The sequence below is a fragment of the Grus americana genome, chromosome 14 (genome assembly GCF_028858705.1).
Source record: "Grus americana isolate bGruAme1 chromosome 14, bGruAme1.mat, whole genome shotgun sequence".
Taxonomy (NCBI): Eukaryota; Metazoa; Chordata; class Aves; order Gruiformes; family Gruidae; genus Grus; species Grus americana.
The window spans coordinates 20,221,374-20,235,004 of NC_072865.1; the positions used below are offsets into that span (position 1 = coordinate 20,221,374).

Genomic DNA, 13,631 nt, shown 5'->3' on the forward strand with positions numbered 1-13,631 from the left:
TGGCAAAGAATCCAGTGGGCAACTGGGAGTAACTGGGATCAGCTGGAAGTGGCTTGGGACAGCTGGGGGTGCCTCGGGGGCAGCTGGGGGGAAGCGGTGGGCAGCAAGGAGTGACTGCAGTGAGACTCGAGGTAACTGGGGAGCAGCCGGGGGTGACTGGGGCGGCCGCAGGGTTACAGCAGAGAATCCAGTGGGCAACTGGGAGCAGCTGGGAGTAACCGGGGGCAGAGGGGCGGGGGGGAGGTGACCGGGGACAGGCGGTAGGACCGCGCGGGTGCCGCTGAGATACTCGCCCCGCCCCCAGCCCCGCCCCCCGGGTGGTGTCCGCCGCTCGCTGCCGGCGGCGCTCAGGCAGGCGTAAGCTGACGGCGCCGTCGCGGTGTGATGACGTAAGCGCGCAACGGCGGGTCCCGCACTCTCCGCCATGGCGAAGACCGTGGCCTATTTCTACGACCCGGACGTGGGCAACTTCCACTACGGTGCGGGCGGGGGCGGGCGGCGGTGCCGGGGCAGAACCGGGGCGGTGGCGGCGGAGGGGCCGGGCCGGGAGGGGGCCGGGGCCGGTCCCGGTCCCGGTCCCGGCTCCAGGCGGGGGGATGGCCCAGCCCGGCCCTGACTCGCCGGGACCTCCCGGGGCCGCTCCCCTCACCGCGTCCCGGGGCCGAGCGGGCCGGGGGGCTGGCGGGTCCCGGTCACGGCCCCGGGGGTGGGGGGCGGCTGGTGTGTGTGTCCGTGTGCCCCCCGGTGACTCCCCGCGCCGTTTCCCTTCCAGGAGCGGGGCACCCCATGAAGCCTCACCGCCTGGCGCTGACCCACAGCCTGGTCCTGCACTACGGGCTCTACAAGAAGATGATCGTAAGCGGTTCTTCTCCTGGGGTGCAACCAGGGGAGATCCCCCCCGCTCCCAGGCAGCGGGGGACGAGGGGGCTGTGGGGGGGCGGTTTAGGCTTTGACATACACGAAAGGTGCTGGGGACCTGTGCGCTGTCCTGCTGACTCCGGTCACGGCCTCCGTGTTAAGGCTTAGCCCATGTTAGCAGGTTCTTCACAGCTTCCTCGGGCCTTCTCACACCCCCCCCCCCCCCCCCCCCCCCCCGAGCCCCCACCGGACCACCCAGAGCTGATTCAAACCCAAAGGGAAAGGTGCCGTCCTTGGCTGTCAGCATCTTCTTCAGGCTGTCCGTGGAGCTGCAGCAGTGCTGCCGGGCACCACGCCTGAATTTTCTGTGTCTGTAGCCCCTCCTAGGAAGGACCCGGTGGCCCCTGGGAACCAGGTGATCGTAGAATAGTAAAGCTGAAAAAAAAAAAAAAAAAAAGTCTTAAGAGGCTCGCTGATTTACCTTGAGGCCTTAATGGGGTTCACTAATCCCATCTCATGCACGATAAATGATTGTCCAGCCTGCTCGTCAAAGTCTTTGCTGCCGAGCCAGCTCAAACAACTTAGTTCAGTGCGTTCTGGTTGTTACTGTTAGAAAGATTTTTCTCTTCCTGAAATCTAGCCTGGGTAAACCTGCTAAAACACAGTCAGCATGTAGCGATAATCAAAAAAGAAAACTTAAATCTTCATCTTTCAAGAAATGAACTAGTTTGGGGATGATGGAGTATCGCTGTGAATGTGTGGTACCCCTCTTCTGAAGTATTTTATTTCATCTGATGCAAGTGGGATTGAACCGTGCTCCTTTCCCTGGAATCCTTGTTCGCTTTTTCTGCCTGTTCTTGCAGCACAGGGCAAGTGAAAATCTCTCAGGAGTACAGGGCGTGTAACTTACTGCCTCGCAATACAAAATCAAGGCAGGAATGGTAAAAGTCTTCTACCATTCTGCCCCATTTGAGATGCCTTTAGCCCATTTTGACGTGCAGAAGATGCTGTCTGCAGCTGCTGATCTTTTTGGGGCAACTTGCTTTGTCTCCTGTTGGTTTTTCTCGCTTTCAGTGCGGTGAGATTGCTTCTGAGCTGTTTTGGGCCGTTGGGCGATTTAATTCCTGGGTTACTGGAGCAGTTCCAGGTCGTGCTGTCTGATCCAGGGGTCCAGGGTAGCTGCTGCCTGTTGTCCCCGCAGCCTGTGACCTGTCTGATGTGCCCTGGGGAAAGGCCCCTACCCAGAATGTTATAAATAACTCTGTAGCCTACAGCTCCAGGCACTTCTGGTTCTATGTACAAATCTGTATGTATTTATATACATACGTGTAGGGACATATGTGCATGTGCGGTGTCTTTTCATGGGAATTACCTCATGAAAAGAGGTGACGAGCACTTCTGTCACAGGCATTGTTGTGCATAGCAAACGGGGAGGTGAAAGAAGGGCCAAACCATCATTGCTCTGATCTGCGAGGGATGTTTTGATGTTCCCTCATCCTTCCTCTTTCTGCTCATGCATCCCATGTGCCTTCCTCGCCCTTCTGCAATCGGGCTCTGCCAGCCAGCCGCTTCCCCTATTACTCATGAGCCTGAACTGGGTGACCCCGGAGGTTTCTTGAAGGCAAGTGCTCTCAAAATGATTGTAGAACTCCATCGTAGATTGTTGCTTGCAATTGTAGAAGATTGCAATAGAGTAATAGCCGGGTTTGCTTGGAGGCTGTGGTGAAGAAAGCATGATCAGCTTGTCTCAGTGATGTGTTTTCACATCTGCAGCATGCTTTAGGGATAAATTGTGCACCGTTGGGAAAACACAGTGATCACGCAGAGCCGTCGGACAGAAACATGCAAATTCCAGTCCCTCTCCAGCTAGACCAGACACTTCTCCAGACTCTGACTAGCTTCCCAGGTTCCCTCATCCCCACCCTGAGACATTAAGCAAAACTAAAACCGATTTTGACTGTGCCCTCAAAGACCTGACTAAATATTTAGTTGTTGTGATTAAAAAAAAAAAAAGGCCTGTCCTTAAAGGGCACTTCTCAAGCAAAGTCGTATCACGGTGAGCACAATACAGCAGGATGAGACCAGTGGGTTTAATTCTGGCATGTTTACCATGGCTTTTTCCACCATGGGCAGCACAAGGTGCAAAATCCTTGTAGGCGTGATAGCAATACAGTTTTCCTGCTTTTTATTTTTTAGGGCAAAGCCTAAACAGCCAAACCAATAGAAGTGGGGCAAAGGGAAAAGCCAGATCTCAGCTGTTTTGTACCTGCCTGTCCATGCTGCACAGCTTTGTCGTTATCTCTAGCAGTGCACAAGTGCCCAGCGTTTGGCGTGGGCTTAAGTTCTTCCACTGCCAGCGCATCTCCCTGCGTGGTGAGAGACCTGTGGATTGAGCGAAAGCAAATAGAAAATAAGCTGTGCCAGAACTAAAGTGCAATCTCAATTTTTAAAGGAAGGTGCTAAAATGAACCAGTGGAACAGTTTCTTGATGCACTATGTAAAATTAATTTGGTATGTTTAAACATTAGAAAAGCTTCCCTATGTAATTAGTATGATTAATATAAAATAGCATCCAGCTGCGGTGCCCTGCTGCTGCGCTTACAGGGGGATGCAGCTGGAGTACGCCCAGGGCACGCGGAATCTTTGCAGAATTTACCTTTCAGATTTTTACTGTAAACGTATGAACTTCTGTGAATAACTTCCCTAGAGTCGGGATTTTTCCTGCAGAAACAGCAAAAAGCATATTCTGATGTAACGCTTCTAAATGTCAGATCCGCGTCTGAATGAAGCAGTAGGCAGAGCTGTACGCTTCGCCGTATTTTTAGTCTCAAAACTCTTTTTTGGGTGTTACATTTTCCGTGTGATGCCCTCGTCAAGCTGAAAACTGCAGAGGAAACTTCATCCTGAACAGTCAGTGACTGGCAAAGTGATGAGCAAATAAACACGGGGGATTATAGATCAGTTGTAGCTGTGAAAGGTCCTGTTAACTTTGTGTTGTGGTTACATCATTATCCACCCTCTCTGCCTCCTCCAAATAAAAGGCTGCTATACTGTCAAGCTGGGTTCGCCTCTCCACGCCTTTCCCAGTTTATCTGTGGCTGCGGTGCGCGAGAACGTGGCAAAGCGAAGCTCAGCATTCCCGAAAGAGGGAGGTTTATCCTGCTGCTCGCCTTCCCCGTTCCTCTGTGGTGTGTTCCTGCTGCGTCCAGGCGCTGTCGGATCCCTCTGTGAACCGATGCAATCCGATAAGTTGGCAAAGCCAGGAGAGTTTTCTGTGGAGTTAGCGAAACATAGATAAACGCTGTACCCCACGCAGATCAAAGCAGGAAAGGAGATGATGGGTTTGTTAGGGTATATTGTGTCTCTGAAAATTAACATGTTTCCTGCTTAGCCCAGGAAACAGGCTCATTGGTGCGGTTGCCCTGATAAATTTTCCCTTTGGAGACAAGCTTGTGCATCTTTTTTTTTTTTTTTTCATGTTCCACTTTTTCTATAAAGTGCTTTAATTAAGAGAAATTGTGAAACACAATCTCATTGATTTCAGCACAACTCTAATTTCCTCTTGTCGGGTACGCGATGTTAATTTTTAACTTCCTGCATATCGAGGGATGTGCGTTAGGTGCCAAACTGGCAAGCCTGTATTGTCACAAGATCTTTCATTTGAATCCATCCAGTTTCCTAACCGTTTTTTGCTGGCTTTTCAAAGGAAACAAAGCTTACACAACTCTGCTGTCTGCCTGTGAGCTTTCTCCAAATAATTTTTGAGCCTATTACAGGCAAATCTGACAGAGGGACTTGAAACAGCCCCTATATCGAGGTCTTAAAATTGTACGGAAGCTGGTGACTGATAAGGGAATAGTGCCCTCCTGAGAATAAAAAGCTGTAGTTTGAACTCGACTTGTTGATTCCACTGGCTTGCCTGAGAAGGGGGGGTGTGCAGTGGGGGAAGGAAGGCATCAGAGACTATGTGGCAAGAGCTGCAGTTATTGGGAGAGGCAGGAGACAGGTTTATGGCTGAAAGAGAAAAATTGGTAGGAAAGCAGGCTTTGTGGAGCAGCTTGTTGAATTTAAATGAACAGGAATGTCAGGAACCCAATGGATTGGAACATTTTTTTTGAAATAAATACCTCATGCCGGTCGCTTGTCAATTAGCTTGAAATTTCTTACAGCCAAAGCAAACACACGTTTGGATGGGAAATAATGTTGCCTTTCTCTCTTGAAGGTTTTCAAACCGTACCAGGCATCCCAGCACGACATGTGCCGATTCCACTCTGAGGACTACATAGACTTCCTGCAGAGAGTGAGCCCCAACAACATGCAAGGATTCACCAAGAGCCTCAACGCCTTCAACGTGGGCGATGACTGGTGAGTGCCGTGTGCCTCCTGCGAACCTGCAGGTGCTCCTGCATCACTCCTGTCCAGAGAACGTCCCATGTCTCTCTTAGAATGGCCCATCTCTTACTTGTTTTTAACCAGAATGAGGAGTGTGTCCCTGCTGCATATATTGAATTACTGGAACCTCCTTGATTCCTTTCCCTACTCTTTAGATCTTGCAATCCTCTTTTTTAGATCTATCTTTAAGCTGTAAGCTTGCTGGGTTAGAGACTGTATCGCTACCTGTACTTGCAGAGCCTCCAGTTCTTCTTGAACATGCTAACTATTTTTTTTTTAAATAATTGCATGTCATTGTAGCTACTTTAATATGTACATGTTAAATTCAAGATGGCGTTTGAGAGCCTGATTTTCAGGTAGAACTAAGGAAATATTCATGATTCTGTACAAAACTACGTGAGATCTTGTTGAGAATATTCAGTTCCAGTCTTTAACCCTTGTGAGAGATGAAACTTGAAAGAAATATGTAGAAAGGCTCCATGGGTGACTGGGGAAATAACAGTGGGCATTGTCTGGTTGAGGAGTATGAGGGCTGTCAGAGAGTAAGACTGTTCTTATGTATTCTGTGGAGGGGAAAGCTGTAAGTACTAGCATGGGAGGAGTTATGATTGCTAGAGAACAGTGTTATCCCAGGAAAATACTGGTATAGCCTGGGTTTTAACGTTTAAGCTGAGAATCAGAAGACTGTTCTGTAACCTCGCTGCTCTGATGATCAGAAATTATCTTATCAGAAATGAAAGGGGAAATAAAACCCCGCAGTCTCTAAGCCGTTGCTTGTCCACGAATGAGATGTGTGACACGATGCCAGTGAGCTGGTGACACGGGCTCCATGTCCTGTGTTCCTGTACTCCCCCGGTGCCTGGGCTGGCTCTGCGTGGTGGGATGGACCAGACCTTAGTGCTGTCTTAAGAGCAGTGTTCATGTCCGGTCACAGTTTATCCTGGCACTTAGGAGCAGGGTGTGGGCAGGATCTTCCAGATAGTGCAGGAGCAGACCTGTCCTCCCCTCTCCTGATGTGGTGTCTCACATCATGTCCTAGCTCTGGGCACAGGGCAGCCGGGGAGCGTTTTCAGGACTAACCTGGAAGATTTGGTAATAATTATCAAATTCATGGAGTTTCCCATTGTGTTTGCAGCCAGATTACTTGCCTGCTGGCACATGGTGTGTTATAAGCAGGGTCAGAGTGATCCCAAATTAACTCTTTCCCAGAGAACGAGGTTTGATCTTGCTCAGGTAATGTCACTGGGCAGTTTTATTCCTGACTTTCCTGTGGAGAAATGAGAAGTTGTTCTGTGTTTGAATCATGTTTTCTTTTTCAGCCCAGTGTTTCCAGGCCTCTTTGAATTTTGCTCTCGCTATACTGGGGCCTCCCTACAGGGAGCAACACAGCTGAACAACAAGGTAATTGAGCTGATGTGTTCATCTTTTGACACGCAGGCGTAAGCCAACTGCTTTTCAGTTTAAGGAGAGACCTGAGAAAGGTCTAATGAGTGTAAAGAACAAGTGCAGAAACAAACTGTATGTGCCAGGTGCTCTGCCCGCTGCTGGGAGCAGTGGGGAGGGGGGGCAGAGAGGATCTTTTCCAGTCTAACAGGGAATGTAGAGCGCAGGACTAATCTGGTCTGGACAAGATGTAACCAAAACTTGGGCTAACGACTGAGATGGAACTTTGGAAAGGCCTGTGTGGGGAAGGAAAGGCCAGAAGGGTGTTTGTGGGCCACAGGGCTGGGCAGGTTGACATGGGTGCAAGGTGGTCGTTACCACGTCGTCGCCTTAAACTAACTTTATCTTTCCTTTCTTAGATCTGTGATATTGCAATAAACTGGGCAGGAGGCCTGCATCATGCCAAAAAGTTTGAGGTAATGAGGCAAATCCGCATATTCCTCTGTCTTTTTGACGCCCAGGCTCTAATGTTGATCCCGTTCTAATGCTATTTGGTTTTCTCCATCTTGCAGGCTTCTGGGTTCTGTTACGTTAACGACATAGTTATCGGCATCCTGGAGCTGCTCAAGTAAGGATGTGGGGCAAGTGTGGTACTCTCCTGGCTGGCATGTGGTTTCCCTTTGCTGCTTTGCTCTTCTCTCTCCCTGTTCTCCTCATCGTTTGTCTTTCTGGAGTCAAGGAAGGCCAAGAATTTGATTTTTGGCCTGGCCTCTTCTTTAGGCACAAGAAGGGGGATCTCGAATTGGAATATGTGCTTCCAGTTTTGTTGCATGCATCTTAAGGGATGAAGAAAAGTTCTTCAATTCCATTTCTCATCCATCTGTGAAATGCTCATTTCAGGGTCTCCTGAGTCTCAGGGGTTTTACCACGGTGAGCCTTTTGTAGGTAAATGCGAATTACAGCTCACTGGAGACAGTTAAATGTCTTGAATCTTTCTTGATTTGCTTGAGTGGCTTAAGAACAGGACTTGAGCAACACATGGATGATCAAAGGACACTTGCTTTGAGTAGAAAAGTCAGCTTTTTTTTTTCTTTTTAGAAAATGAAAAATAAATTCAGAATGAGAAGAAGAGTTACAGAAATACCTTCTATTTCTTGGATTAATCTGTAATTTATTTAATTTGTTTTCTACTCTCAAGTGCCCTCCTTGTCACTGAATCTGAGACAAGATGTTACGGAATTAAAAAAGTCTTGGGGTTGACCAGGCAATAGTTACATGACTGGTGGCAAGCTTACCCACTCTCAGTCAGATTTACGGGATGTCCTGCGATTTCTGGTACCTCTGTCCTCTCTGCCAGTCTTCCCTGCGCTGTGTGTGGAACCTCAGGTCTTCCCTGTGTGTCTCTGCACACCCATTTTCTAGTCTCACCTGAGTCCCATATGCCAGAGGCTTCAAACACAGCCCAGTAACCCCTCATGGGAGATTATAATATGTCCCTGTTCTTTTATTCCCACTTCTCAGGAATCATTTCTGCAGCAGGCGACTGCATACTTGAGTTTGCTTCCCACCATGGAGTACTGTGGTGCCTCTACTCTTAGAAGGTCCCTTTCTCCCTTGGGCTGTCTGTATGCATCCCCTTTTTTCTCCTTGCTGTCATTTGTCTATGGGATGAATAATCTGGGCTGTTTTAAATAGTTGGTGTCTCTCTTGGGAGACTGAGGCAAGGTTCTGGTCTGCTAATCACCTCAAAGCTGTGGTTCCAAGGCAGATGGCACAAACCACATGCTCCTCTCCGTTTTGATGTTGTTTTGTGTTGTCAGGTCCCTCCCCAGTCCCCAAGGGCTTTGGCATCATTGCCAGATCCCCCATTCTTTGGGGTTTGACCAGTATTTCCTTGTGAAAAGGTGGAGAAGTTCTCTCCAGCTGAGCAGGCAGCTCTGGAGCTGGCAGGCAGGGACGGCTTAGGGTCACGTCTCCAGAGCTCGACAGTGCGTCAGCTTTGACCATTACCCCAATGTATTTACTCGTGACGATCCGCCCTTCCTCACCCTCTGTCTCTGTGACCCTGCAGGCTGCTTCTCCAGTAAATTTAGTCCAGCCTGGTGTTCTTGGTGCTGGCTGGGACACAGTGCCGCCAGTAGTCTGGCACGTGGAGGAAGTAAGTGTTCCTACCTCCTCCTTGGCTAGCTTACCTTTCAGTTCCCGATACGATTAAAAATTGTTGGAGCTCTTAAATATTAACTTTGTTGTTTGTAGAGGAAACAAAACCCCACAACTTTCTAACACCTGATTAAAACAGGTTCTCTTCATCATGTGCTTTCCAAGTCATTTCTGGCCTCATCTGAAAACCTTTTATTCTAATATCTACTTCCAAGTGCATCAGAAGAAAATGTCTTAGTGGTGGGGTGTGATTTTATACAAATGTCCCGTATCAAAACCATTTGATGTGACTTCCTTTGGCAAGTAGATGTCGGTGGTGGTTTTCAGAGCTCTCGGGGATACTGAGGCACATGGGGAATCATGAGGTTGGCTGCGGTGCAGACTCTGATGCTGTTTTTTCCTCCTGTATTCAATAGATATCACCCACGTGTTCTGTATATTGATATCGATATCCATCATGGAGACGGTGTGCAGGAGGCTTTCTACTTGACGGACCGTGTCATGACAGTGTCGTTTCATAAATATGGGAACTATTTCTTTCCTGGTACAGGTATGTATTTTCCCTTACAGTGTGAATGTGGCCTCACTGTAGAATCCTTTGAAAGTTCTGCTGGAGAATAAAAGTGTAAAGTCACAAAATTAAAGCTGCAGCAAGAAATAGTGGAAGAAAGGGCACGGAAAAGCAATTAGAGAGGAACGGAAGTATAGTGATTTGTAAGAGAGAGAGATCCCAGCTAGGTTCAGAGAGCTAAACCGAGAGCAGCTCTGGCCTTTCCACACCCTGAAGTCTCAGAGCTGTTGTGACTCCTGTCTTTCCCTGACCAGGTGACATGTATGAAGTTGGCGCAGAGAGCGGTCGTTACTACTGTCTCAACGTGCCTCTACGAGATGGCATTGACGACCAAAGTAGGTGTTCCCCGCCATTTCCCCTTCCCCAGGCGTTTGCTCGTCCCTCTACTCCAGAGCCGTGACAAACCTACCGTTCTCTCCACAGGTTATAAACACCTCTTCCAGCCAGTCATTAACCAGGTGGTAGATTACTATCAGCCCACCTGCATAGTATTGCAGGTAAGAGAGCAAGCCTCTGTGCCCGTGTCCATCCCTTTCGGAGGCTGTAGGCTGGAAGGGGCTGTTATCGATGCGTTACCTTCTGTCCCCAGGGATTTGGGGTTGCTGTGTCTTAGCTGAGCTTCCGTTTGTACCCTCTGATGAATGAGGGTTGCCAAGGGGTGGGGATGTTGATGTGTGCCTGGAAAGCAATGCCTCCATAGCCAAAATTCAGTTGTTCTTTTTTTCCTCTCCCCGCAGTGCGGTGCTGATTCTCTGGGTTGTGACCGTTTGGGTTGTTTTAACCTCAGTATAAGAGGACATGGGTAAGTACAGTGGGGCTGGGGCAGAGCAGTTAGTTGAAAGACCGTCCTTTAGTCCGAAGGGCTCAGAGTCCTCTGCTGTGAGGTTTGAGCTTTGGCCTTCCAGCAGCACCGGCAGCTTTTTGGGTCTGGTTTTTTAACTCTCGTGTGATGGGAGGGGGTCTCAGAATGAGGCTTTGTACAAGGCACTGCAGAGCGCTGGTTCACGGCATAGCACGTGGTTCAGGCTCCCTGGGTGGAAGCCCTGAACTCCAGGTGTATCGCACCGGCTGTGGTGGCGTTTGAGTGCACGGTGGCCTTTCTGACATGTGAGTGTGCGCTGCAGCTAACAGCTCTGGCATTATTTTTTTGTTTGTCTGGGGTTTCTAGGGAGTGCGTGGAGTACGTAAAGAGCTTCAACATCCCCTTGCTGGTGCTGGGAGGAGGTGGTTACACAGTCCGCAATGTGGCACGATGCTGGTGAGTCTCTTCTCTACTTGTTGAAGGTCACTGGGTAAGCAGTTGCTGTGGGCTTTGTCACCGCGTGCGCCATGTAGTTTTTTCTGGAGTGAGCTCATCTCATTCCATGTTTTCAGGACTTATGAAACGTCATTGCTCGTAGATGAAGCAATCAGCGAAGAGCTCCCATACAGTGGTGAGTTGGAGTTCCTGTTTTTTCCCTCATTAGCTGAGCTAACATATTTGTTATATCAACTGAAGAATTAACGCTTCTGTTCTGCATTGGCCTGAGATAAGACCAGGGCCAAAGTGACAGCACTTTCTGATCGTAGAGATGGCTGTAGTAATCTCCTACCACCCACTTGTAGGCTTTGCTGGGCAGACACACCCTTGCTGTGTTCATGTGTCGTTTAATCTAGATCTCTTCCTACTCGGTGACCTGAGCATTGCTTTTGTGTGCTCTGTTCTGTATAACCGCTTGTGGTTGCAGAACTGTAAATCACTGTGCTTTGTAGGGTCTGGTCACCTCGAGCACGGTGGGAGAGTGAGCTCTGCGCTGTGCAGGCAGTGCAGGCTGGCTGCCTTGCCTCTGTGCTGTAACTCTCTTGCTCTTTCCATCACAGAGTACTTTGAATACTTCGCTCCAGACTTCACCCTTCATCCTGACGTCAGTACGAGGATTGAAAATCAAAACTCCAGGCAGGTGAGTGCTTCCAGCCTTATTGCACTATCAGCTATGATGGGAAAACAAGCAGAACCTTTCCTCTGGGACATCAGAAAGTCTCGTAAGGTTTGAGAACCTTGCTGGGTTATCTTACTGTTTTCTGTGTGCTTGAGTATCAATGATGGAATTAACTTTTCCACCTCCTCTGCTCTGATAAATAGCTTTTTGCACAGATTTGTTTCTCATGGCCACCGCATAGATGATGCAGGCAGGTAGCAGTGCTAACAGTTGTGGCTCTGTGCAGACTGCCAGATCTCTCTATTGTTTCTCTGTAGTACTTGGATCAGATCAGGCAGACGATATTTGAGAACCTGAAAATGCTGAACCATGCTCCCAGCGTGCAGATCCATGATGTCCCTTCTGACTTGCTCAGCTACGATCGCACAGATGAGCCTGATCCAGAGGAAAGAGGATCTGAGGAAAACTACAGCAGGTACCAGATGTTGTTCTGGAGAAGTGGACGTCCCTCTCTGTCCCTGCTGGGCTGGGTGGATGATATCCAGGAGCCTATCTGTTTCCTAGAGCAGATACTAAGTTACTTCTGAGTCTCTGGTTTCAACCAGGGAGCCCCTCCCTAGAAATGTGTGGTCTCCTCACGTCATGTTTCATGGGGTGTCTGGGTGCAGGGCATCTTCAGCAGTGTGACCTAGGTGTCCTTCTCTGGCCCCAGCGGTGTCAAGCTCTCCTCACTGACAGTGGTTGTCTTTTCCCTCCAGGCCTGAAGCTGCCAACGAGTTTTATGACGGTGACCACGATAATGACAAAGAGAGTGACGTTGAGATCTGAGGGCTTTGGTGTGAGGCTCAGGACTGTGGGGGGGTCCCACATTGGACATGGGTGCTTGGAGCAAATAACGGGGCCACGTAGGAGCCGGTTAGCCCTCCCTTCCTCTTTGATCGCATGCGGTGGCAGCAGAAACGCCACCACTACGGGCTTCTGCCAACTGGAGAGGCCGTGAGCAGTGAAATGTATTCCTTACTTTCCACCACGTGTCACAGTTCCAGCTGTCACCGCTCTGGGAAATGGAAATTTAAGTTAACGTTCGAATCTGTGCTGCGTACTGGCTGGTGGCCGTGCGACTGCCTTCGGAGCCTGACCCGGTCACCTCCCGTAACTCCTGTGCGGGCCTCTGCCAGCGAGGTGGGAGCTGGAGCAGTTGTGCCTATGATCTCTGCCTCTCTTCAGCAGCAAAATCCTGCTCTCCCCAGCCCTGCACTCAGGTACCCAGTCGACTGTCCTCTGAAGCCTGCACAGAGAGTTGCTTCCTGATGTCCCTTCTAACCATCTGATGCTCCACAGCTCAAGGAAAACTAGTCGAGAAGACAAGGCCAGGTGTGGGATAGGGATCAGAAGTGTTCCTGGAGCAGGGAGCAGCTTGATGGAGTGGGATGGAAGAATGTATGCAGAGCATAGTCTTGTTCGTTCCCCCCCCATACTCAGTTTTGTGTTCCCAAATGAGTACTGCAACACTTTGCCGAGTTGGACCTAATTTCCCTGTTTTCTTTATTCTTCGAGAGGCTAAAATCACTGTGGAACAGAGGTTTGGCTGCCAAGGTCAGTACATGGTGTCTCTTGCACTTCTAATGTAGCTTCCAGCTGTGTTTTCCAAGTTCACGCGTGGCCCTTCTGTGTGTGAGCAAGAGATCTGGGCTGCTGGCACGGGGTGGAAACCGTTCCCTCTTGACTGTACCCAGGAGACATTGCTCTGCTCGTGGGTGAGGGAAGCTGCTTCCTCCAAGTCCTGTCGCCTTGCCCTCACACAGCAGAGATTTCTTTTGGCCGTCCCTCAAATCCCAAACTTTGCTGCTCCTTCTCCCGAGTCGTCACCTGGTACCTGTCGTGGTTTGGAGTCTACCGTCCGGGGAGGCGGAGGGGGTTTGCCTCTGTACTGTTCTGTTTGTTTACTGACGTCTTTAAACATTAAATGAAGAGGCAGTATTTTTCTTACCTGACCTGTTGTCCGTCTGTTTAATGCTCTCACTTTTTTTGATTCCTGCCCTCCCAAGGATTGGGAACACACGTAGCGCCCTGGCAGGGCAGTCTGACTGAAGGGAGGGCATTCAGCTCATCAGAGCACGTGCTGGTGAGTTTTCAGCATCGGTGCGCGATGAGAGCGCCCTGAATTCCCTATAAGAGGACCAGCAGGCTGGTGGATGCTGCTGCTCGTGCCTCTGAGTCAGTAAAACCTTTGCAGAAAGCTACAGAGTGGATTCAAGAAACCTTTCCTGTAGTCGCCTTAAATAACGTGGTTTCTTTGAGTTGCAGTTTCCCTAAGAGTCTGCTCTCTGCAGTCTCACAGCCCTTGT

General features: G+C 49.5%; 1 protein-coding gene across 2 annotated transcripts; it reads left to right on the plus strand.

Moving 5' to 3' along the window:
• Positions 1-345: 345 nt before the first annotated feature.
• HDAC3 (histone deacetylase 3) lies at positions 346-13,277 on the plus strand. 2 transcript variants are annotated; one of them, XM_054841956.1, is made up of 15 exons: positions 346-479; positions 773-855; positions 5,081-5,223; positions 6,570-6,651; positions 7,053-7,109; positions 7,206-7,261; positions 9,210-9,343; positions 9,619-9,699; positions 9,788-9,861; positions 10,102-10,166; positions 10,533-10,622; positions 10,739-10,797; positions 11,225-11,304; positions 11,601-11,758; positions 12,042-13,277. In XM_054841956.1, the coding sequence occupies exons 1-15, from the start codon at positions 425-427 to the stop codon at positions 12,109-12,111; spliced, it is 1,287 nt and encodes a 428-aa protein (XP_054697931.1). In that variant the 5' UTR covers positions 346-424; the 3' UTR covers positions 12,112-13,277. The 2 variants fall into 2 exon arrangements, with proteins under 2 accessions (XP_054697931.1, XP_054697932.1); XM_054841957.1 differs by lacking the exons at positions 346-479; positions 773-855; positions 5,081-5,223; ... (1 more) ...; positions 7,053-7,109; positions 7,206-7,261 and adding an exon at positions 7,733-8,791.
• Positions 13,278-13,631: the final 354 nt, after the last annotated feature.